Source organism: Eleutherodactylus coqui, chromosome 1, assembly GCF_035609145.1.
Source record: "Eleutherodactylus coqui strain aEleCoq1 chromosome 1, aEleCoq1.hap1, whole genome shotgun sequence".
NCBI lineage: Eukaryota > Metazoa > Chordata > Amphibia > Anura > Eleutherodactylidae > Eleutherodactylus > Eleutherodactylus coqui.
Window position 1 is genome coordinate 381,879,260 of NC_089837.1, and position 25,374 is coordinate 381,904,633.

The following is a 25,374-nucleotide window of genomic DNA, read 5'->3' on the forward strand; positions in this document are numbered from 1 at the left end:
AGCCTGTGGCAGAACAAAGGAGCTGAATGCAGAGAACAGATGACCTGCTGTTCTCTGCATACAGGTCCCAATGGCTCATTTACATGCAAATGAAGGTGATAAGCCGCTAATGAACATTAGTGTCCATTAGCAGTTTATGCAAAACAATCGCTCAAAACTTTCGAATGATTATCTTTGCGTGTACATGGGCCTTAAGTTTACCTTACTTGCTATACCATTGTGTAACGCATTCATGCCTCCCTATTCAATAACACTAGAATTCTTTCAATATAAGACATCAGTCTTTTTGACCACAATCTGGATGAAGGTAATGAAATGAAACAAAAACTCTGAAGAGGTTGCAGCTGTGATGTGGATTTTGGTGTGGACAGCATACCTAAATCTGCCTACAGTGCAAGTGAATGGGGTTTTTGTGAGTCTTTTCACATGCTTCAGAACATTTAATGACATGCCCATTCTGCTAGCTAGCTGCATGTGGGTTTGATGTCGATTTGGTCTGTTGGGACTCAAAGAAGCACAGACAACTTGCATTAGTGCTATGAACAGGTAGATTGTCTTTAGGATCCATGGTAGATGTCTGCCTATGAACCCGCACCCAGGAACTGGAAAGCCACCTATAAGGAGTAGAACAGGATGAGCAGACATTTTCTGATTGCACTGAAAGAGTAAGGATGCATGCAGCCACGGAAAATCTGAAAATAGATTTTGATGTTGAAGTGATGATATCTGAGGTTAATGTAAAGCACAAACAAAAAAACACCCCAAAATTATTTTTGTACTTTGTAAGTGACAGCCCATGCTGACATGAATCAAAATGTATAGATTCAGCCAAGGCTCCTTCGCTATAATTTATCCAGGAAAGTCCTCTTTAGGCTTTTTCTTTTTCCCTCTGGGGGACTTAGTGCCTCTGGTGGATTGCCATCTCTCGGGTGTCTCCAGCAGTTGGAAATGGGGGAGATCCGGAAGTGGTTGCCAACAGGGAAGATTGACAGGTTCAACCTCTAATAACTGCCAGACTTTATCCAGGTCTTCTTGCGAGCGGACATTGATTCTCTTGTTCTTGAAAGAAAAGCCTAGTCCGAACGGGAAAAGCCAGGCATATTTTATTTCCCTCTCTTTGAGGATCTCCAAGAGGGGGCGCAAGAGACGGCGTTTAGCCAGTGTGGAAGGCGCTAAGTCCTGGAATATTAAGAGTGATGTATCTGCATAGGGCAGGGATCTGCGAGCACGGGCGGCTTTTAGTAGAGCAAGGGTATCGGGGAAGGCGAGGAGCTTGCATATTATGTCCCTCGGGGGCTCCGAATCGCCTGGCGGGGGTCTCAGGGCCCTGTGAATTCTCTCAATTGATATGGAGGCTGCCCTCTCAGCACCCAGGAGAGACTCAAAAATTTTCTTTGGCAACTTTGGGTAAAGAGTCGCCTGTGAAGGATTCAGGAAGACCTTTGATGCGCTAATTATTACGTCTATTCCTGTTTTCGAGGTCCTCCTGCATCAATAAAGCCCTGTTTAAGTGCTCCTGCTGATCTTTCAGTGCTTGCTCTAATTGTTGGGCATGTGAGATAACAGCAGAGGAGGAGGATTCTAGTTCTTCTAGCCTGTGACCCATCTGCTTAAACTCCTCTTTAATCTCTGTAAGGTCTGTGCTGATGGGGCGCAGGGCTTGAGAGATTAGGTTTCTCATGAAGCCTTTTGAAATAGATTCACAGTCTTCCCCGTCTGAAGAAGCTCCGTCTTCCTCCCCCTTACTGTGAGATGAGATGAGTTCCCGCGCCGGCACCATCTTGGAGGGATGCCGTGGTGAGTGAGCGCTCTTCTCCCTGAAGAAGCACTACATATCGGGTTGTACTTTCGCCGATCGGGGGGTCCCCTGATGCTCCATGCTCCTGTCCCTTGTCGTTTTCCCCATATTTATATCTGGTAGCTGCTGTAGAGAGGCTTGAGCGGTGCCGCTTAGACGGAGCGCTTCCCTCACACGTCCATATTGCTCAGCGTCCAGGCCAGGCCCCCCGAAAATGTATTGATTCGTGTAGAAAATTATGTTTAAAAAGTCATGTAAAAAGAAAAACATGAAAAATGTTTCTTTAAAATGTTTATATTACTCTTTCAGGCAGAGGCCCACCCTTCTTTGTGGGATATGAACTATGCCAGGTACAATGACTGAAAAAGACCAGTATGTGAAAGGAGGTCTGCAGGTTATGTACCTGGAGTGGGGTGTGATACCACAGACCAAGCAGGGAGTTAGCAATCAGCATACAATGATATCAAATCAGCTTGTTTTCCCAAAGTGTTTCTTTGTGGTGCCACAAGGTAGAAGACTGTGTGGAACCAGTTCAAGTGCCTCCATATGTAGGGAAGAAAATTCTGTTCTCTTCCTCCGGTCACTAGCCCATACAGTGGAAAGCTTCTGTTCCTTAGGACAAACAGGGGCCTCCATCCATAAATATATGAATGCTTTGTATCTACTTTCCACTCAACTGATTTTCTGAACTTTATAGTCATTGTACTTATTTTCTACAAATCTTAAGGCCATTATCACGAAAAAGAAAGCCTGGTTTGGGCTCTTGCAACAAAAGAGCATTAGCAGCAGAGAGAGAGAGAGAGAAAGAGGAAACCAAGTCCCTTTATCTACAGTGGAGGCCCCAGAGCCAGCGGGAGAAAAAGACCAGGTGGAGACTTCAATGGTGGCTACAAAACCACCTGCAGCAGCGTAGGGCACATCCTGCCCCCTCCCCAACTGGTGACATTCCCTACGTGGGGCAAGAGAACCCTCTGGACAACAGGCAGGCAGAGGTAGACAGTAAGACCCTGTCTCATATAGAGAAGATAGAGTGTGTTGATTTGAATGTCCCACAATCTAAATGATTTTATATTGTCTGTCTGTGCCATGGCTAGAGTCTTCGAATTTGCAGACCCCACAATAAGAACTTGGAGATTTAATAAATCACTTTCAGCCAGTCGCATGTCTAAGGGCTGCTGATCCTTTTTCAATGAGCAGACTAGTGATCATCTGTACAAGACCGACTCATTCATTTTCTGGCCAAAGCCTCACTTTCCACTACCGGCTCCTAACTTTATTCATCATTTTTACCTTATCGTCTTACACCACCAATGAGACCAGTCAGCCTTCTGACTTCTCCACCTCCCAGCACCTTACCTCCCCAAATTTCCCTAATTATTTATTGTATGTAATTACTATCTTAGTGTTTGGTCTGAGGAGTAATGAGTAGTTTTATTGTATCTGGATTTCACAATTTTATGCATATTTAATATTTTTGTAGTGTGGGTGGAAGGGCAAGTTGAGTCGATTATGGATAGTACACTTATTAAAATTCATTAAATGAATATTTTTCCTCAATTCTTGTGCGTCTCTCTATTATATAGTTAATTTATATTAATGGTTATGAAAAATAAATAGCTCATTAGCATAATTCAATATGACAGTCACAAACAAAGACATTACATAGAGTAGTTCATAGCCTATACAGATGTCCTTGAGTTAGTCCATGTGTTGCAGAACCCAAACAAAAGCGACAAAACTATAGCTTTTTTCACCTTACTTAAAAAGCTTCTGGAGCAGCAAAATACGTATAGTACTACCAAATAAAGATTAGAAAAGTACATCTCGCTTTTCAAAATCTGTTTTTGGTAAAAAAAAAAATAATGTCTGTAAAATTAGTTACTTTACTAATAATATTTTCAAAAAGTTGACTATTAAGTGACCAGACATGGTAAATACTGCAATAATATCATTGCCATATTAATTACTGTCACAGTAATCATAACAAATAAATAGTAACTTCAAAACATAAATCCACCATAAGTCAGACACTATCCAGAATCGTTCAGAAAACCATAATGGTTATTAAAATAAATTAAAAGCCATAACAGTCAGAATGTTTCAAAAAGATATTCAAAATATGAATTTCATCAGTTTACAGTAAAGAATTCATATTATCAGCGATGGCACTATAAACTATTCCTAGCTGGAATGTCTATATACATATAAAGCGCAGATGCAGAAACAGCTTATTCCATATAATAGGAGGAAGTCAGTACTGCCTTTCCAAATAACCATCACATGCAGAAACTGGCGCTCAGCAATACAGAATCAAAAAGTCTTTTGCCATGAATGCAGAGAAAATTAAATAATGCGGAACTCATCGGAATTATTAAAATCGACTTTTTATTCCAAACAAATTAACATAAATAAAGCAGGTGAAGGAAGGTACATTTGACAGCCAACAGATGCTGTGCAGAATTCTATGCTTCTTATGGCCTTACACACGGCAGTCACATCATCACAGACTATGACAGGGTTGCCATGAAAATGTATAAACAGTGTAAACATGTGAGAAAACCACATTTCTAAAAACATACTAAGATCATTACAATAATTAAATGGGTTATCTCAATTCTAGCTGTTTTGCTGTAGGAATCAGACAGCTCCATACAGTGGCCCAGGTTGGTACTGCAGGCTGAGTCCTATTTAAATGGGGTGGTCTGGTTCAAAGACAGGTGCAGATGTACTAAAATAACAAATGTAGCAGTACTTATCTGGCTTCGGTCCTGGAGATTCAGGATTGCACCCTGCGGTTCTCACATTTTTTTTATGACAGCAGAAGTCAGGTGACCGCCACCTGCCAATCAGAGGCCCGCAGCATCATGGCCCGTTCTCCTGCCGTCAGTGCTGACATGCAGCGCGCTATGATGCCAGGAGTTCCGAATGGTGATGTTGAAGAATTCTGGCTCTGCAACACTGGAACACCAGAGTTGAGGATTGGTAAGTACTGCGGTTTTTGTTATTTTAGTACATCTGCATTTGTCTTTAAATTTAAATGTAACTGGACAACCCCTTTAAGTGAATGGCCCATAGTACCAACCTGAGTCACTGTGCAATGTACAGAGCTCTTGCAGCAAGACCGCTGGAAGTGTGGCAGCCCTGTAAGTCCTAAGATGTCTAAAGCATTCGTACAGATAATCCATTTTGCTTCTCTTTCGAATCTCTACCCACCCTACACCTATAAATTGCAATACATCAAAATTAGCCTTATGTATGGTGTAAACATGCTGAATTAGGCTGGAAGATCCTACACCTGAAGAAGGGGACTTAATAGGTTCTCTAAACCTTAGAAATAGGCAGTGCATTGTTTTTCATATATAGAAGCAATTGCAAGGGTAGAAAATTGCATAAAACACAAAGTTAGACCTACAGCAAATAGTTTTACAGTACAGATGGTCCCCTACTTGCGAACAGGCTCCGTTCCAGGAGCTTGTTCGCAAGTACATTTGTTTGTATGTCCGAAAAAATGTTTGTATGGAGGGGATCGCGGGTGGATCCCGCTTCATACAACGTTGGGTGCAGGCTGTTTTTACAGCCGGCATCCGGTGCCAGCAGTTCCGACGCGCCGCACCGCTCATCAGTACTGTTAAAACTTTAAATACCGCTGTCTACAGGCTGTAAGAAACAACCGGCACCTGAAATTCAGGGATCTCATACAGTGTCCCGCGATAAGATCGCGGGACGCTGTGCGGTTGCTAGGCAGCCGAGGGCCTTCTGAAAGGCCCCAGGGCTGCCTATGTAGAGTTTGCATAAAAAATCCCTGCTGCCTCTCACAGCACTAGCCGCCATGATATATAGCTAACTAGATCGGCATCGGTGTAGCCGCCCGACAGATGGTATCGGGCAGCCGGCTAACACTCACACTGTCTGCTGCCTGATAGAGGATTAATAATTTTTATAAAGAGGTGTAATCTTGTGCCAACTTAGCATATATAATACACCACTGTATGACTCCCTGAAATAATTGGGCTTACCCGGAAGTCCCGAAATAAGGGCAACTTCCTAGGAAATGTAAAAAGGCGATGCCTTCCCAGCCTATGGTCACTCTAAATTAACGGTTATAAGTAGAGATGAGCGAACGTACTCGTCCGAGCTTGATACTCGTTCGAGTATTAGCGTGTTCGAGATGCTCGTTACTCGTAACGAGTACCACGCGATGTTCGGGTTACTTTCACTTTCCTCTCTGAGACATTAGCGCGCTTTTCTGGCCAATAGAAAGACAGGGAAGGCATTACAACTTCCCCCTGCGACGTTCAAGCCCTATACCACCCCCCTGCAGTGAGTGGCTGGCGAGACCAGGTGTCACCCGAGTATATAAATCAGCCCCTCCCGCGGCTCGCCTCAGATGCGTTGTGAGATAGCTGAGGGACAGTGGTATCGTGTTGGAGCTGCTGTAGGGAGAGTGTTAGGAGTTAGTGTAGGCTTCAAGAACCCCAACGGTCCTTCTTAGGGCCACATCTAACCGTGTGCAGTAGTGTGGAGGCTGCTTTTAGCAGTGTTGCACATTTTTTTTTTTTGGTATATCGGCCGTGCAGAGCATTGCGCCCTGCAGTAATACTACAGGGACAGAAGTGGTGGTTAGGCAGGGAGAGTGTTAGGAGTGATTGTAGGCTTCAAGAACCCCAACGGTCCTTCTTAGGGCCACATCTGACCGTGTGCAGTAGTGTGGAGGCTGCTTTTAGCAGTGTTGCACTTTTTTTTTTTTTGGTATATCGGCCGTGCAGAGCATTGCGCCCTGCAGTAATACTCCAGGGATAGAATTGTGTAGGCAGGGCCAGAAGACATATATAATAGATTGAATATACGCAGTGGTCCTTTTGAAAAAAATATTTGAAAAAAATCTATTTGGCCTGCTTGTCACTCTGCTCAGTGTTCTGGGTCTGTGTCTGCTGGGGGTAGTAGTTCTCCAAATAAATACGCAGCCAGCTAAGTGTTACAGCAGGCTTGCGCCAAATTATTTCCTGGCTCTGAAATCACCGGTCTGTTGCAGTTAATAACAGTGCACCACTGCAGTTCCGTGACGCACATATCAGGGACAGAATTGTGTAGGCAGGGCCAGAAGACATATATTATAGATTGAATATACGCAGTGGTCCTTTAGAAAAAAATATTTGGAAAAAATCTATTTGGCCTGCCTGTCACTCTGCTCAGTGTTCTGGGTCTGTGTCTGCTGGGGGTAGTATTTCTCCAAATAAATATGCAGCCAGCTAAGTGTTACAGCAGGCGTGCGCCAAATTATTTCCTGGGGTTCCGTAAACTAAGTCAGCCTCCAACCGCAGGCCAATAAGCGGCACATTTAATTACAGCGTTCTGTTTCTGCACTACTGCTAATACACCATGCTGAGGGGTAGGGGTAGGCCTATAGGACGTGGACGCGGGCGAGGACGCAGAGGCCCAAGTCAGGGTGTGGGCACAGGCCGAGCCAGTGCGGTGGCCAGGGGTAGAGGCAGGGCCAGACCGAATAATCCACCAACTGGTTCCCAAAGCGCCCCCTCGCGCCATGCCACCCTGCAGAGGTCAAGGTGCTCTACGGTATGGCAGTTTTTCACAGAGATGCCTGACGACCGACGAACAGTGGTGTGCAACCTTTGTCGCGCCAAGATCAGCTGGGGAGGCACCACCACCAGCATGCGCAGGCATATGATGGCCAAGCACCCCTCAAGGTGGGACGATGCCTGTTCACCGCCTCCGGTTTGCACCACTGCCTCTCCCCCTGTGCCCCAACCTGCCACTGAGATCCAACCCCCCTCTGAGGACACAGGCAGTACCGTCTCCTGGCCTGCACCCACACCCTCACCTCCGCTGTCCTCAGCCCCATCCAGCAATGTCTCTCAGCGTAGCGTCCAGACGTCGCAAGCGCCACAGTTTGAGCGCAAGCGCAAGTACGACGCCACGCATCCGCACGCTCAAGCGTTAAACGTGCACATTGCAAAATTGATCAGCCTAGAGATGCTGCCGTATAGGCTTGTGGAAACGGAGGCTTTCAAAAGCATGATGGCGGCGGCGGCCCCGCGCTATTCGGTTCCTAGTCGCCACTACTTTTCCCGATGTGCCGTCCCAGGCCTGCACGACCACGTCTCCCGCAACATTGTACGCGCCCTCACCAACGCGGTTACTGCCAAGGTCCACTTAACAACAGACACGTGGACAAGCACAGGCGGGCAGGGCCACTATATCTCCCTGACGGCACATTGGGTGAATTTAGTGGAGGCTGGGACAGAGTCAGAGCCTGGGACCGCTCACGTCCTACCCACCCCCCGAATTGCGTGCCCCAGCTTGGTGGTGGTATCTGCAGGGGTGTATGCTTCCTCCACTAAACCACCCTCCTCCTCCTCCTACGCAACCTCTGTCTCGCAATCAAGATGTGTCAGCAGCAGCAGCACATCGCCAGCAGTCGGTGTCACGCGGCGTGGCAGCACAGCGGTGGGCAAGCGTCAGCAGGCCGTGCTGAAACTACTCAGCTTAGGAGAGAAGAGCCACACGGCCCACGAACTGCTGCAGGGTCTGACAGAGCAGACCGACCGCTGGCTTGCGCCGCTGAGCCTCCAACCGGGCATGGTCGTGTGTGACAACGGCCGTAACCTGGTGGCGGCTCTGCAGCTCGGCAGCCTCACGCACGTGCCATGCCTGGCCCATGTCTTTAATTTGGTGGTTCAGCGCTTTCTGAAAAGCTACCCCCACTTGTCATACCTGCTCGGAAAGGTGCGCCAGCTCTGCGCACATTTCCGCAAATCCCACACGCACGCTGCCACCCGGCGGACCCTGCAACATCGGTTTAATCTGCCAGTGCACCGACTGCTGTGCGACGTGCCCACACAGTGGAACTCTACGCTCCACATGTTGGCCAGACTCTATGAGCAGCGTAGAGCTATAGTGGAATACCAACTCCAACTTGCGCGGCGCAGTGGGAGTCAGCCTCCTCAATTATTTACAGAAGAGTGGGCCTGGTTGGCAGCCATCTGCCAGGTCCTTGGAAAATTTGAGGAGTCTACCCAGATGGTGAGCGGGGATGCTGCAATCATTAGCGTCACCATTCCTCTGCTATGCCTCTTGAGAAGTTCCCTGCAAAGCATAAAGGCAGACGCTTTGGAATGAGAAACGGAGGCGGGGGAAGACAGTATGTCGCTGGATAGTCAGAGCAACCACATGTCTATATCTCAGCGCGTTGAGGAGGAGGGGGAGGAGCATGAGGAGGAGGGGGAAGAGACAGCTTGGCCCACTGCTGAGGGGACAGATGCTGCTTGCCTGTCATCCTTTCAGCGTGTATGGCCAGAGGAGGAGGAGGAGGGGGAGGAGCATGAGGAGGAGGGGGAAGAGACAGCTTGGCCCACTGCTGAGGGTACAGATGCAGCTTGCGTGTCATCCTTTCAGCGTGTATGGCCAGAGGAGGAGGAGGAGGATCCTGAAAGTGATCTTCCGAGTGAGGACAGCCATGTGTTGCATACAGGTACCCTGGCACACATGGCTGACTTCATGTTAGGATGCCTTTCTCGTGACCCTCGCGTTACACGCATTCTGGCCACTACGGATTACTGGGTGTACACACTGCTCAATCCACGGTATAAGGAGAGCCTTTGTACTCTCATTCCCGAAGAGGAAAGGGGTTCGAGAATGATGCTATACCACAGGGCGCTGGTGGACAAACTGATGGTAAACTTCCCATCCGACAGCGCTAGTGGCCGAAGGCGCATTTCCGCGGCCCAGGTAGCAGGGGAGGCACAGAGATCAGGCAGCATGTACAGCGCAGGCAGGGGAACACTCTCTAAGGCCTTTGACAGCTTTATGGCTCCCCAGCAAGACTGTGTCACCGGTCCCCAGTCAAGGCTGAGTTGGCGGGAGCACTGTAAAAGGATGGTGAGGGAGTACGTAGCCGATTGCAGCACCGTCCTCGGTGACGCCTCTGCCCCCTACAACTACTGGGTGTTGAAGCTGGACACGTGGCCTGAACTCGCGCTGTATGCCCTGGAGGTGCTTGCTTGTCTTGCGGCTAGCGTCTTGTCAGAGAGTGTGTTTAGTGTGGCTGGGGGAATCATCACGGATAAGCGTACCCACCTGTCAACCGACAGTGCCGACAGGCTTACACTCATCAAGATGAACAAAGCCTGGATTTCCCCAGACTTCTCTTCTCCACCAGCGGACAGCAGCGATACCTAAGCAATACGTAGGCTGCACCCGCGGATGGAAGCATCGTTCTCTATCACCATCCAAAACAGGGACCTTTTTGCTTCATCAATCTGTGTATAATATTCATCCTCCTCCTCCTGAAACCTCACGTAATCACGCCGAACGTGCAATTTTTCTTAGGCCCACAAGGCTCAGTCATATAATTTTTCTAAACAATTTTTATACGTTTCAATGCTCATTAAAGCGTTGAAACTTTCACCTCAACCAATTTTTATTTTAACTGGGCTGCCTACAGGCCTAGTTACCAATTAAGCCACATTAACCAAAGCCATTAATGGGTTTCACCTGCCCTCTCGGTTGGGCATGGGCAATTTTTCTCAGGTACATTAGTACTGTTGGTACACCAATTTTTGTGGGCCCTCGCCTACAGTGTAATCCAATAAATTTTTGGCCTACCTGCATTACAGCTGACATAACATCAGCTGTGATGGGCACTGCAATGGGATATATTTATGTACCGCCGGTGGGTTCCAGGGAGCCACCCATGCTGTGGGTCCACAGGGAGTTGTAAATGCATCTGTTTCCACTTGTAAAGAACCCCAGTCTGACTGGGGCATGCAGTGTGGGCCGAAGCCCACCTGCATTAAACATGACAATACTACCTCAGCTGTGATGGGCAATGCAATGGGAATTTTTTATGTACCGCCGGTGGGTTCCAGGGAGCCACCCATGCTGTGGGTCCACAGGGAGTTGTAAATGCATCTGTTTCCACTTCTAAAGAACCCCAGTCTGACTGGGGTATGCAGTGTGGGCCGAAGCCCACCTGCATTAAACATGACATTACTACCTCAGCTGTGTTGGGCAATGCAATGGGATATATTTATGTACCGACGGTGGCTTCCTGGCACCCACCCATGCTGTGGGTCCACAGGGAGTTGTAAATGCATCTGTTTCCACTTCTAAAGAACCCCAGTCTGACTGGGGCATGCAGTGTGGGCCGAAGCCCACCTGCATTAAGCACGACATTACATCAGCTGTGATGGGCACTGCAATGGGATATATTTATGTACCGCCGGTGGGTTCCAGGGAGCCACCCATGCTGTGGGTGCACACGGAATTCCCATTGCGGAGTTGTACCTGCCTGTGACTATATATAAAAAAACACGGTCTGACTGGGGCATGCAGACACCTTGACAGAATGAATAGTGTGTGGCACATAGGTTCCCCATTGCTATGCCCACGTGTGCAGCTCCAGATGGAGGTGGCACAGGATTGGATTTCTCATTGCTTCTGTACAGCATTGTGGGCTATCGCCCCGCCCCTTTTAAAGAGCGTCGCTGCCTAGCCGTGCCAACCCTCTGCAGTGTATGCCTGCTTTTCCTGTGGCAGACGCACTTATAAATAGACATGAGGGTGGCGTGGCATGAGGGCAGCTGAAGGCTGGGCAGGGACAGTTTGGTGTGCGCTGTGGACACTGGGTCGTTGGGGGGGGGGGTTTGGCAGCATGTAACCCAGGAGAAGTGGCAGCGGAGTGTCATGCAGGCAGTGATTGTGCTTTGTTGGAGGTAGTGTGGTGCTTAGCTAAGGTATGCATTGCTAATGAGGGCTTTTCAGAAGTAAAAATTGTTGGCAGGGGGGGGGGCCCACTCTTGCCGCTATAGTGGCTTAATAGTGGGACCTGGGAACTTGAGATGCAGCCCAACATGTAGCCCCTTGCCTGCCCTATCCGTTTCCGTGTCGTTCCCATCACTTTCTTGAATTGCCCCGATTTTCACAAATGAAAACCTTAGCGAGCATCGGCGATATACAAAAATGCTCGAGTCGCCCATTGACTTCAATGGGGTTCGTTACTCGAAACGAACCCTCGAGCATCGCGAAAAATTCGTCTCGAGTAACGAGCACCCGAGCATTTTGGTGCTCGCTCATCTCTAGTTATAAGTCATCACTCCACTAGCTGCACAATATTCTACAGGGTGGTCTGATACTCAGCTTCCGTTGGTCAGTGTGGTAATTTGTGAACGGGTTTGTTTTTCTACTAAATCATAACTCCACTAAGACTCCTAAGTTTTGTTGTATATGTTTTGTTCTGTCCACTCAAGTTTTTAAAATTTTTTCAATGAAGTTAGTAAGTTTTAATAGATTCTTCAGTGAATTGTTTAAGATTTATTTGAAGGATTACTGCCTCGGTGACATCTGAAGTAAATCTTATATTCATATTATTAGTTTCATTATATAAACTGGATGAAAAGATTAAAATCCCCTTGAATACTCGACCAGACAACAAAAACGTCATCCATGAACCTCAAGAATGAACGAATACACAAAACAAAAGGACTAGTAACATTAACTATATATATTCTTACCATGAACCTCAAGAATAAACGAATACACAAAACAAAAGGACTATTAAGATTATATATATTCTTAAAAAAAAAAAAAAAGACTGAAAATAAATTTGCATATGTGCATGTAATGGACATCCTCATCATAGTACCGCTATTGTGAAAAAAATGTTTTCTACAAATTTAAACGCATTGTAAGAACAAACTGCAGGGCACAAATAAACAGCTTTCTGACTCCTATTTGCATTAAAAAACAAAAAAAAAGTATATGGCCAAAATCCCCATAGAATGCAGAATCCTCGAATAAAGGCTTGAAATTTTGATTGATGCAAGTTTAAAATTATCTTGTCATCCTGATGTGTAAGGCCAAAACAAGTGTGGAATTATGTGAAACGGCTGTTGCCTGTCAGATGCATCTGCCTTCATCTGCTTTATGTGAATTTGTTTGGACTAAAAAGCCTATTGGAATACTTTTGCCAAGCGCCACAGTATTCACTTCTCTCAGCATTAATTCCATATAGCAGTCATATTCCAATACTCCGTGTCCTCAGCATTGGTATCACTATGTATATTTTGTGTACAGACTTCAAGGAATAAAAATTAAATGTTCTACTGCCCTTTACATTAACACACTTCCTAACCTTGTGACCAATGCAGCTCCAATAATAGTTCGTTTGAGACACAAGCACACAATCATTACCTCAGTTCCAACTGTCATGCAGAGTGAACTTGGAAACAGAGTGGGTACCATAATCTGAGTGTCAGCTGTTTTCAACGACTGACAGTGGATCATAACTATGTTCAACAAATAAGTTGTAATAAAAGAATTTGTGTAACTTTCAAATTTTCATATAGACTTAGGCCTTAGTCAGACGGGCGTTTTTTCGCGCGATTTGCGCATGCGCATGCGATTCGCGCATATATAGAACCAATGGTTCGCTATGGTATCGGTCACATGTCCGCTTTTTATAATAGGACACGGCGATTCGCAGATCGCGCCTATCTGCGTTCTGCGTTTAATGTGCGCACCAAAATCATTTACTGCAGCTAGCTGCGTTTTTTTCGCCGGCCAGTCTAAGTTTCATGCGCATTTTGATGCGCACGGCGATTTTTCTCCGGTCAGACGGGCGTTTTGCTGCGACGATTAACGCGGCTAGGTGCAGATTTTTCCGGCGATTTTTCGCCTCCGGTCACGCGATTTGCGCATGCGCATCCGACATGCGATGCGCAAAACACGCGAAAAAACGCCCGTCTGATTAAGGCCTTAGAGGGAATAATTATGCTGGTGACTTATGCCACTTCTCCGTATATCCCTCTCAAATATGAATATACCTGAGGCCCTGGTTATGATCAACGGAAAGGGATCCACGTAGAATATGTAACCTCCAGGGTCACCGGGTCCAACCCCCTGCTCAGTGCAGGATTTACTAAATCATCCCAGACAGCCTCTGTCTGAAGACTTTTATTGAAAGAGAACTCCCCATCTCCTGTTCCACTCATTGATCCCCCGGTCAGAAAGTTTTTTCTAATATCTAATCTGTGTCTCCTCCCTTTCAGTTTCATCCCATTGCTTCAGGGTCTTTTGTTGTACAAATGAGAATAGGGCTGATCCCTCTGCACTGTGACAGCCCTTCAGCTATTTGTAGACCGCTATTAAGTCTCCTCTCAGCCTTCTTTGCAAGCTAACCATTTCCAAATCTTTTAACCGTTCCTCATAGGACATGATTTGAAGACCACTCACCATCTTGTTAACTATTTTGCGCGCTCGTGATTTTAACATTACAAGTCCCATAGACCCCTGCAGAAAAAAAAAACCGCTGCGAATTTCGCAGTGAAAAAAAAAAACTGTAGTGGGTAGTCACCCTAAGGAAGAGTAGAGGGGGATAATTACCTCATGTGATCTAGACTCTATGCTTCTCTTAACACATCCCAGAATTGTTTGCCTTTTTCGCTGCTGCATCCCACTGTTGACTCATATTCAGTTTGTAATCTGTTTAGTATGGTGTTCCCCAACTCCAGTCCTCAGGGACCGGCAACAGGTCATGTTTTCAGGATTTCCTTAGTGTTGCACAGGTGATGTAGTTCTTATTGGTGCCTCAGACATTGCCACAGATGTTCTTGCCATAGGATATCCTGAAAACATGACCTGTTGGTGGTCCCTGAGGACTGGAGTTAGGGACCCCTGGTTTAGTATACCCAAGTCTTTTTCACATGTCCTTCTGCTTAGCCCAATTCCTCCCATTCTGTATGTGCTTTTTAAATTTTTCTTGCCCAGTTGTAGGACCTTGCATTTCTCACTGTTAAATACCATTCTGTTAGTCGACGCCCACTGTTTAAGCCTTTCTTGTTCTTTTTGAATCCTCTCTTGCTTTTCTCTAGTGGTAGCTATCCCTCCTAGCTTTGTGTCAGCAAATTTGATCAGTTTCCCCTCAACCCCCTCCTCCAGATCATTTATAAAAATGTTGAACAACACTGGGCCCAGGACAGAGCTTTGTGGTACCACACTTGACACATTCTTCCAATTGAATGTGCAGCCATTTATGATCACTCTTTGAGAATGATCACTCAACCATTTGTGAATCCACCTGTTGCCTTGTCAGGAAATTAGACTCGTCTGGCATGACTTGTTTGTTACAAACCCATTCTGGCTCTGGTTAATTACTCCTTTCTCATCCAAGTACTTGCATACATGCTGTTTAACAATTTATTCAAAGAGCTTTCCCTGTATAGAAGTCAGGCTCACAGGCCTGTAGTTTCCTGGATCCACCTTCTTCCTTTTTCTGAACATAGGGACATTTGCCCTTTTTCAATCTTCTGGGACTTCTGTTCTCCAGGAATTTTCAAAGATTATAGCGAGTGGGTCAATTACCTCTGCTTCCTTAAGTATCTTAGGATGCAATTCATCTGGACCTGGAGACTTGAATTCATTTAGGTTATCCAAGTGTTCCCTCACCAGCTCTCTGTTTATAGATAGCCTGCATTCTTTTATTTCCCCAATAGTACAGGGAAGATCAGTTGATGTTACATCTACTTTCTGAGAGAAAACAGATACAAAATGGGAATTTAAAAGTTCAGCCTCCTCAACATCACTCTTAACCAATTCACCATTTTTATCCTGTAAACATCCTATAGCATCTTTGACTTTTCTTTTGCTTTTGGCATGCCCCCCAAATCCTTTTTTATTGCTTTTAGAATCTGTTGCAAGCCTCAATTCATTAGTAGCTTTACTGACACTTGCTCTACACTTTCTGCAGAGCACATTATATTCTTCTTTAGATATTGCCCCTTCTTTCCATTTGCTAAACATATTTTTCTTCCTTTTAGCATGTATTTAAGTCCATCCTCTTCTCTTTAAATGCTTCCCACTCTTCCTTCTTTTAGGGATTGTTAATGATTGTGCTTTGAGAACCTCATCTCTCTATATTTCCCAACCTTCTTGGACATTTCTGTCTTTAAAAAAATCATTAAAATCTGCCTTCCTGAAATCCAACCTTTTAGTCTGAGTCTTCTTAGGCCTTTTTTCTCCTTGTTATCCAAAATTCAACGATAGCATGGTCTCTGCTTCCTAAGGTCCCAGCTGCCCATACTTCCTTAATGCATACAATGGTGTCCTTTCTGATGTGCTCTCCTTGTATTCTTACACAGTTTCTACAGAACTTCCATGCTCTGAAGCTTGAATCTCTGTGGAAATGTATGTTTTCCTAACATGCACTGCAATATCTCCTCTTTTTGTAGGTATGTTTCTTATAAATAAGTTGTATCCTTCAAGCCTTGTATTACAATCTTGTGCATCATCCCACCAAGTTTATGTGATGACTATTACATCATATTTCTCTTTCTTTGTTAGAAGCTCCAATTCCCCTGGTTTCTCATGTTCTGTAATTTGTGTAAAAACATTTTGGTTTGTGATCGGTGTCTCTTGCTCCTCTACTTTCTTTCAGAATTTTAAAATACAGTTATATCTCAGGCTATATTGATTTCTTTTGAAACCCAAGTACCATAGGAGAAGCTCATTCCGTCCATCTTTGGTGAGGTTCACACACAGCTACCGTGTTTACCCGAAAATAAGGCACCCCTGAAAATAAGACACATTAAGAAATTCGCAGAAATCGCTACTATAAGACACACCCCGATAATAAGGCATACTAAAGTGTGCAGGCAAGTCGAGAGGCCTGTCCGCTGCTGCCATCCCCGTTGTCTCCTACCTCCTGCTGTGCTGTACGATTGTGCTGCTGTTGTAAGCTCCTCTTGCTGGCTGGAAAACTCAATAGTATCATCCTGTTGCTGCTGCACACGTCTGCTGTGATGAGCTCCCTCTGGTGGTCGGAAGCTGCAATACTATCCCTGCTTACAAGTGGCACAGGAACTTCTCTCTGCAGGTACGTTACTTTTTTTTATGGCTCTGTGTGTGAGTCAGGCAACCATATGTGTGATTCTTAAGGCTGGGTTCTCACAGGGTGTATTTCCAGACTAAGGGTGCCTACCCACTGGAGTTTTTTTTTCCCTGCGAAATTCGCAGCATTTTTTTTTCTGAAGAGGTCTATGGGACTTGTAATGTTAAAATCGCGATCGCGCAAAATCGCAATTTACCGCGAGTGGGTAGGCACCCTTAGGGGGTGAGCATTACAGTCTCCAGACAGTGTGTGGGAGCCAGCCCTTATTTTTTGTGGCCCTGTATGTGAGTCAGGTAAACAGTGTCATTTTGATTCAATAGGGGGTGTCTGCTTTTTTGCTGAAGAGTCTAAAGTACAAGAAATAAACAATGTTCCTACTGTATATTTTTACCCCTAAACATGAGCGCAAAAAGAAAGAGCTATTCTGTTGAGTACAAGAAAGGAATCGTGGAAGATTCTTGGGGCAAAAACCTTCCTGCTTTGGCCCGAAGATTTTAAAAGAAATGGAGTGTCAAGAAATTCAGCAGGAGATTCTGGGTTCAGATGTTTATGATGATGTGCCAGAAAATGATGACATGACTGTCATTGAGTAATTTTTGCTTTGTTTTCACAGTTTGTCTAGTTATATTGGTTTGTGGTGACAACTACGGTACTGTGCTGTATATACGGTAATAAATGTTCATTTTTTTTGTTAAAGAATAAATGGGAATTCTTCTTCATTGAAAAATAAGACACCCCCTGAAAATAACACATAGCGCATATTTGGGAGCAAAAATTAATATAAGACGCGTCTTATTTTCGGGGAAACGGTATTTTGACAATACATAGAGTGGAAGGATTCTTGAACGTCTCATTTACATGTTTTGTATGTAGACACCACAAGCCAAAACAAAAAGTTTTTGTAGGGTCTTTATATTTTAGTATGGACTTTAATGTAACATCTAGCCACACACAAAAAAACAAAAACAAGAAAAATGCTGAAATACAGTTTTCAGATTCAGTCTAAGGCCTTAGTCAGACGGGCGTTTTTAGCCGCGATTTGCGCATGCGTCCGGCGATTTTATAAAACCATTGCTTTGCAATGGTATCGGACAAATGAGCGCTTTTTATATGCGCTCGTCCGATAAATTATAGAACAGAAATCGCAGATCGCACCTATCTGCGATCTGCGATTCCTGTTCTCTTCTCTATATGCGCTCAATGGGGCCGGCGGCAGCAGCGGCAAGCCCATTGAGAACATATAGAAGACAAATCATTCTTCTCTGCCACAGATGTAACAGCTGTGACAGAGAAGAACGATGTTTGCCCATTGAATTCAATGGAGCCGGCAATACAGCGGCTCCATTGAAAGCAATGGGCTGCCGGCGTGCGCGGGGTGAATTGTCGGGAAGGGCTTAAATATATAAGCCCTTCCCTGCAATTCATCCTAAAATGTGTTAAAATAAAAAAAAATTGTATACTCACCTTTCCACTGCAGCCGGAGTCCAGCCGCGGCCGCTGTCAGTTCTCCTGAACTGCTTCTCGGCACTATTCAGCCGGCGGGGCTTTAAAATCCCCGCCTGCTGAATGATCTGCCTCTGATTGGTCACAGCCCTGACCAATCAGAGGCAGGTTTCACTCACACCCCCATTCATGAATTCATGAATGGGTGAGTGACTGCTGCCTCTCAGCGCTGAGCCAATCAGGGGCAGGTCTGACTCACATCCATTCATGAATGGGTGTGAGTGAGACATGCCTCTGATTGGCTCAGCGCTGAGCCAATCAGGGGGCAGGTCTGACTCACACCCCCTTCACACCCACTGCAGGACGGCCGCGCGGAGCTCCGGCTGCCGGGAGAAGGTGAGTATATATATGTTTTTTATTTTTACACATTTTAGGATGAATTGCAGGGAAGGGCTTATATATTTAAGCCCTTCCCGACAATTCATCCCGGGCTCGCCCGCAGCGCATTGCTTTAAATGGAGCCGGCTCTATTGCCGTCTCCATTGAATGCAATGCGCTGGACAGCTCCGGCCCGTTTCTAATGAAACGCGGCTAGGAGCAGATTTTCGGGCGATTTGCGGGCGACTTGCGCGCACCGGTCACGCGATTTGCGGATGCGCATCTGTCATGCGATCCGCAAATCGCGCGAAAAAACGCCCGTCTGACTAAGGCCTAAGGCTGGAAAAACACACTTTCTAAAGCCAAGGCCATAGGTGGATCCAGCAGAAAAGAGATGCACAAATCCTTATTATATATTTCCTATTCCCTTTGAATACACTCCTGGTTTTGGGAAAAAAACGGCTTAAAAACGGTTTGTGTGAGCAGATACTCCGTAGCAACGTACAGTGTGTGTGCGCGTATGTATGTAAGTGAATGAGGTTATTGCAAACCCCATTCACTTACAGGAGGAAAGAAATCTGCAGAGGAAGAATGAGTGAAGAAAAAGGAGGGTTTGATGAGAGATAGCAGGGAAAACCCTTTCTGTAAAGAAATGCTGGTTACAAGTTGCTCATAACCATAGTGGCATGAGTAGCACAGAGGAAGGTAAAAAGGATGAAATCTGAAAATCAAGATGACATCTTATCTAAAACAGACAGGAAAGTAGATGTTAAGGCTAGTTCACAGAGGGGCAGCATGAGGAGATTTCTCTCCTCGCACTCCCCCGCCCCTCCCCATTGCCTTAACATAGCGGTTGTTCAGTACAGTTATGTAGCATAAATGATTGACGATGAGCTGATAGTTCAGTGTAAATAGCGGCCGTTCAGTACTGAACAGCTGCTATGTTAAGTCAATGGAGAGGGGCAGGGGAGCGCGAGGAGAGAAATCTCCTCCAGCTGCCCTGCTGTGAGTCAACGATACTAGCTCCTGTGCAGCAGCATGAGATTAAGTATGTGTGGGGATGAGTGTTGGGCATAGTTTGCCCGACACTCGTCCCGTCTAAATGGGCCTTAAGGGGAATTCGTAAAATATTCACAAACATGACCAGGATATTTGACTGTTATGTAAAGATGTGTTTCCACCGAAAGCCTTCATTAAAAAACTAGCCCACTAAACATTTTTTATAGAAGAAACAATTATTTTATTTGTTGGTTCTGCATATGACACATTAAATGAACATACTACATCCCTCGGCGTTTATCTTCAATCATGCAATTAAACTTGGGTATTTGATGAACCTAAAGAAACTGTGCACAACATTAAAATGCTTACACAAAATATATGCAATACAATGTGTTTATACATTTATAACATGTTAGACCTCTTTCTTACCAGTAGTTTGTATTTATAATTTGTGACATGTAGAAGAAGGTTAGCATAAATTTTCAACATTATATTAATAATTTAAGAAATATATCTAAAACAGGTTAACAAATTTAAATGGTAATGCCTTTATTCACATATATATATAGCTATACTCTGGTTTATTTTAATACATTACAGCTATTTTCATTCAGTCATGAGAGGAATGCCAGCAAGGATGTTCTACAGTCTGTATAGTCCAGTCATATCTGTGTATATTTAAGAAAAGGCACTTTGGCGTAACCATTGGTCCTTACATAAAGATGTGCAGTAAGATATTGGCCACAACAATGTAAACAAACATTAATTCTCTAGTAGTTTTTCAACTCCTCTTCATCATGTGTAGTGATACTAAAAACAGATTTTTAAATTATCGATAGGAAAAGCACTTAGAAAGCAATTCCTAATACCCCCTTCAAGAGGCTCTTAAGCCCAACGCAAGGCAGATAGGATATAGACATTGATGTGGGTGGTGATTTGGATCCACACAAGGTCGGCACTGCATAGCAGAGAAAATCTGTACCAAAACCCACATGTGGATTTTCATTGCAAAATTTACTTACTGCATTGCAGTGAATGAATTCTGCAGTGAAAATGCACGGCATTTCTGCAACATGTCTGTTCTGCTGCAGATTTTTCTCGCTGTAAGGAAATGGGGCTCGCTAAAACTCCATTCACTTACGTTGTTCTGTGCGGATTTTTGTCGCTCTTTCCGCAGCAATTTTGTATGACCTCAAGACTTACAGAAATCAGAAGAGGCCATGTTATTTTAGTGCCACCTTCGGTTTAGAGCCTATAACTTCAATAGATTAAATAACAAGCATAGAAGTTATCTAACTCTTTCCAATCCAATTTGTATCCTGGTTTTCCTAGGGGGCTTACTCTTTTTCTGCCGTTATACAACGGCGCTATATGCTGGCTAAAGCCAGTACTGCATGAGGTGACACGTTGCGTAGGCTCCGAAGGTAGAGAGGCTGGAAATATACAGTAAGAGAACTCCGACAGACGTCTTCCAACATCGGAGCTGTACAGCTTTAAATCATAATGTCTTAAGACATCAGACAGTGGATTGGAAAGGGTTAACAGCTGATTCCCGAGGTTTAAACAGCAAAAGGGGGTTTCATATACTGTCCAAGTTAACTTCACAGAGATCAAGTAAACTTAGATCTTTGCTACCGTTTGCAAGTACAATCTCCAGGTGCCTCTATACAGGCTCTGCCAGGTCCTGTATGTATGGCGATATTCTAGAGAATACCTAGCTACTATGGCACCATGTTGAGTCTAGCACCAAAAAAGGGAGGAATATTGAGATATTGTTAAGGCCACGTGCATTAAAATAGGTGCCCTAATGCAAAACAGATGATTTTCAGAGGGTAAAAGAGGATTTTCAGTCTAATTGTGCTTATTAACATAGCTGAAATGCATCTACAGTGAACCGTACTGAACATAGACCGGCAATGCAACAATTATCAGTCAAGCGCTAATGCTCTACAACCGTATACATCGCAGGTTCACTAGTCTTGGTGTACAAACCACCCACTATCCAAAGATGTGCTGTTTTCTATAAACCCAATTCCATTTTAGGTTTAGCACCCTTTTATCTACTTCTATAGCTTTCCAATGTGTAAACTGTATGTTCACAATACATATGACACATTCAGTAATGTTTACATCCCAAACCCATCATTTTATATTTAACTGTATTTAAACTATTACATTTATGTTTCATAAAAGGCACTTTGTTAAATCTATTCAATCAACCATTCACTCATTCATGCATTCATTCAATCAGTGTAAATGACAGGTAGTCTTCCAGATGACAGGCACCATGGGAAGTAATTGCACAATATGTCAAATAAAATAAAATTGAACTCTTCAAATAAATTTTTCTTTTGCATCTTTCAGAAGTTTGGTAAAGCTAGTTAACCAGATAAACATTTTAAAAAATCTTTATACAGCTTTTTTTTCATAAATCTCTAATAGAATTTCAGAACAGATTATTTACATAAAACAGAAAACAGTTCTGTACCGCTAATCACCGGCTTCAGATTCTGAAACAAGGTACATTACCTAAAAAATACTGTGCAAAGTAGAAAATATAAATAGTGTCTCATATATACATACATACACACAATGACTTATAAAAATGTTGTTTCTTGCACTTCCCCATTCCCTGTGCTCCTTATTATTCTCTCTGAAATGCTGGTATTGCATCTTCGGCTTACTTCGGAGTCTCTAGGAATCAAATCAGATGAATCGTTTGATGCGCCCTGAACAACTGATATTTGCTTTGGTCTACAAGAGTCCTTTAATAAAGGAGTGGATGTTATCCAGCTCATCAAACCAATGTCAGAGTGGTCCATCTTTGAACTCCACTTGATCATTTCATCTACATACATAGCTTCTGACGACACAGAAGAGTCAAAAATGTATGGCTGGAAACTCGAAAGAGATTGGTCATTTTCCTTCACACAAAAGGAAGGCACTGGCTTGGAATAGACTATGCCCTCTGTTGCTACTTTTTCTTCTTTGTTAGGAAAGTACAGAATTTCAGTCTCTCTTTCTTGGTCCAAGTTGGCTTCCGTTTGGTTTCTAACTGAAAGGAAGTTACTTACAGTCGACAAAGAGCTATTGATTTGTCTTTCTGGAACAGCTGTTGTGATGGACGCTTGTTTATTGGCATAGGACTCTGGATGTGCTTTCAACATCTGGTGTCCAATCTGAACTTGCGTAGGAAATATAGTCCCTTGGATAGATTTATATAAAAACCTAAAATATATCAAAATAAGGTAAACACGACTGCAAACACAAGAGTAGATAGTTACTATGTTAGTTATCAGTATAACAATATATAATATTTAGTAAGTAAACCCACTACTGCGGAAGTCACATACTGACCCTCCTTCACATGAAGAATGATCCCTAAGCTAGGTACATTGAAGTATTTTTAATAACTCTGTATGAATAGTATCTAAGTATTCCACAGGTATATAGGAATCATATCAAACGTGTTTGCGGTTTATTCAAAATAAAAACTAAGCAAATTTGTAACTAGTAACATAGTATGTAAAGCCAAAAAAAATACATACCGTATATACCGGCGTATAAGGCGACGGGGCGTATAAGACGACCCCCCAACTGTCACCTTATACGCCGGTATACAGTGGAGAAAAAAAAAAAAAATTCATTACTCACCTGCCCCGGCGTTCTGTCGCGCTCCGGCAGGATGTCGCTCGCTCCGGCAGGCTGTCGCTCGCTCCTCGTCCCCGGCGCAGCATAGCTTTCTGAATGCGAGGCTTGAAATCCCCGCTTCCAGAAAGCTAATACACACGCCGGCAGCCATGACATCATTGAATGGCTGTGATTGGCTAAAGCACACGTGGCTTCAGCCAATCACACTATTCAATGACATCATTGAATGGGTGTGATTGCTAACACGTGCGCCTTCAGCCAATCACAGCCATTCAATGCTGTCATGGCTGCCGGCGTGTGTATTAGCTTTCTGGAAGCGGGGATTTCAAGCCCCGCATTCAGAAAGCTATGCTGCGCCGGGGACGAGGAGCGAGCGACAGCCTGCCGGAGCGAGCGACATCCTGCCGGAGCGCGACAGAACGCCGGGGCAGGTGAGTAATGAATTTTTTTTTTTTACACTTTTTTTTTTTTTGTATTACCGGCGCATAAGACGACCCCCGACTGCAGAGCAGATTTTTCGGGGTTCAAAAGTCGTCTTATACGCCGGTATATACGGTATGTCCATCCGGTTCAGCCTATTACTTTCCCTCAATTTTGATCCAGAGGAAGGCAAAAAAAACCCAATGAGGTAGAAGCCAATTTTCCCTATTTAAGGGAAAAAATTCCTTCCCAACTCCAATCTGTCAATCTGAATAATCCCTGGGTCAACAATCCTTCTGAAGTAATTAGTGATTATATCACATATTATAACGCTCAAGAAAGGCGACCAGGCCCCTCTTGAACTCTTTCATCGAGTTTGCCATCATCACGTCTTCAGGCAGACAGTTCCATAGTCTCACTGCTCTTACAGTAAAGAACCCCCTTCTATGTCGGTGTAGAAACCTTCTTTCCTCTAGAGGACGCCGCCTTGTTACAGTTACAGTCCCGGGTATAAACAGATCATGGGAGAGATCTCTGTATTGTCCCGTCATATACTTATACATAGTTATTAGGTCGCCCTAAGCCGTCTTTTTAGTAAAGTAGATAACCCCAATTTTGATAAACTCTCTCGGTATTGTAGTCCACGCATTCCATTAATTTACTTGTCCATCTTTGTACACGCTCAAGCTCCCATATAGCCTTAGGCCACTCACACATGGACGGGGTAAAACGCTGCAATTTTACTTTATTTTTCGGCTGCAGATTCCTGCTGCCGACAGTGTTTAAGCGCACCCCATCATTGTGATGGGTGATGGAAGTGCGCTAAACCCTGAACAATAGAGCAGAAAGCGCTGTGATTAAACGAGTGTCTGCGAGGCCCAATTGAAATCAATGGGACAATTATATCGCGATTACCGCAGCGTTCAAAACGCCTGTGTGAGAGAGGCCTTAATAACAAATATTCAAGTATTTTGTGCGCAGACCTATGAGTCTCCAAGGTTATAGATACACCTTGTGTAGCCTGAGCTGCACTTATACTCTCTTCCATCTATCCCTTATGATTTACTAACCTGCCAACTGCATGTCAGTAACAAGTAAGTGACAGATGGCAACCAGTATAACTGCTGGATCAGGTTAGATAAGGTTTGTTACTAGTCTGTAGCCATGGAGAGTCACAGGTCCGCACATGAACCTTAAATACAATAGAGTAGTTTTAATTTAGAATATTTGTAAAATTTCTGAAATTTTAATATTAGATGAGCTGGAGCAATACAAAGGTGTATATACCCTTTAGGTCAAAAAGTATAATATTAGAGAGTGATACACAAAGCAACATAAAAAGGGAAAAATAAATAAAAGATAACTTAAAATACCTGGGTAACAAAGCAGCGATGGGGGACAAGATGCAAATTAAATAAAACAAAGGATGGGCTAGGAGTTTCTGCATAGTCCAATACGGGTTTGAAGGAGGGTTGCATGTTGGACAGGCTGAATTGTAAATCAAAGCCACAGTGAAAAATAGGAGAATACTGAAGGCAATGGAGGACACATTGATCCAAGTCTGAAAACAAAATAAGTAAATTTATAAATGCATAATTTACATCTAATAGCGCAAACTAAATGCTTAAGTATCATTGCAATAGGAATTCTGCTTCTGTGTGCAAAGCTTGATATATAACACACGTGAACTGAATAGCAAAATACTTTAAAAAAAACCCCAAAAAAGTGCTAATTTCAAGAAACAAAAACAACCCAAAAACAGTATCTTACCCAAGTTTTG

General features: G+C 44.2%; 1 protein-coding gene across 1 annotated transcript in view; it reads right to left on the reverse strand.

The window, feature by feature from the left end:
* Positions 1–19,737: 19,737 nt before the first annotated feature.
* ATP10A (ATPase phospholipid transporting 10A (putative)) overlaps positions 19,738–25,374 on the reverse strand; it is a 147,652-nt gene continuing 142,015 nt past the window's right edge. The window contains exon 21 of the mRNA XM_066579259.1: positions 19,738–22,751. Coding sequence (XP_066435356.1) covers positions 22,121–22,751 — 631 coding nt within the window. The 3' untranslated portion in view covers positions 19,738–22,120. The remainder of the gene's footprint in view (positions 22,752–25,374) is intronic.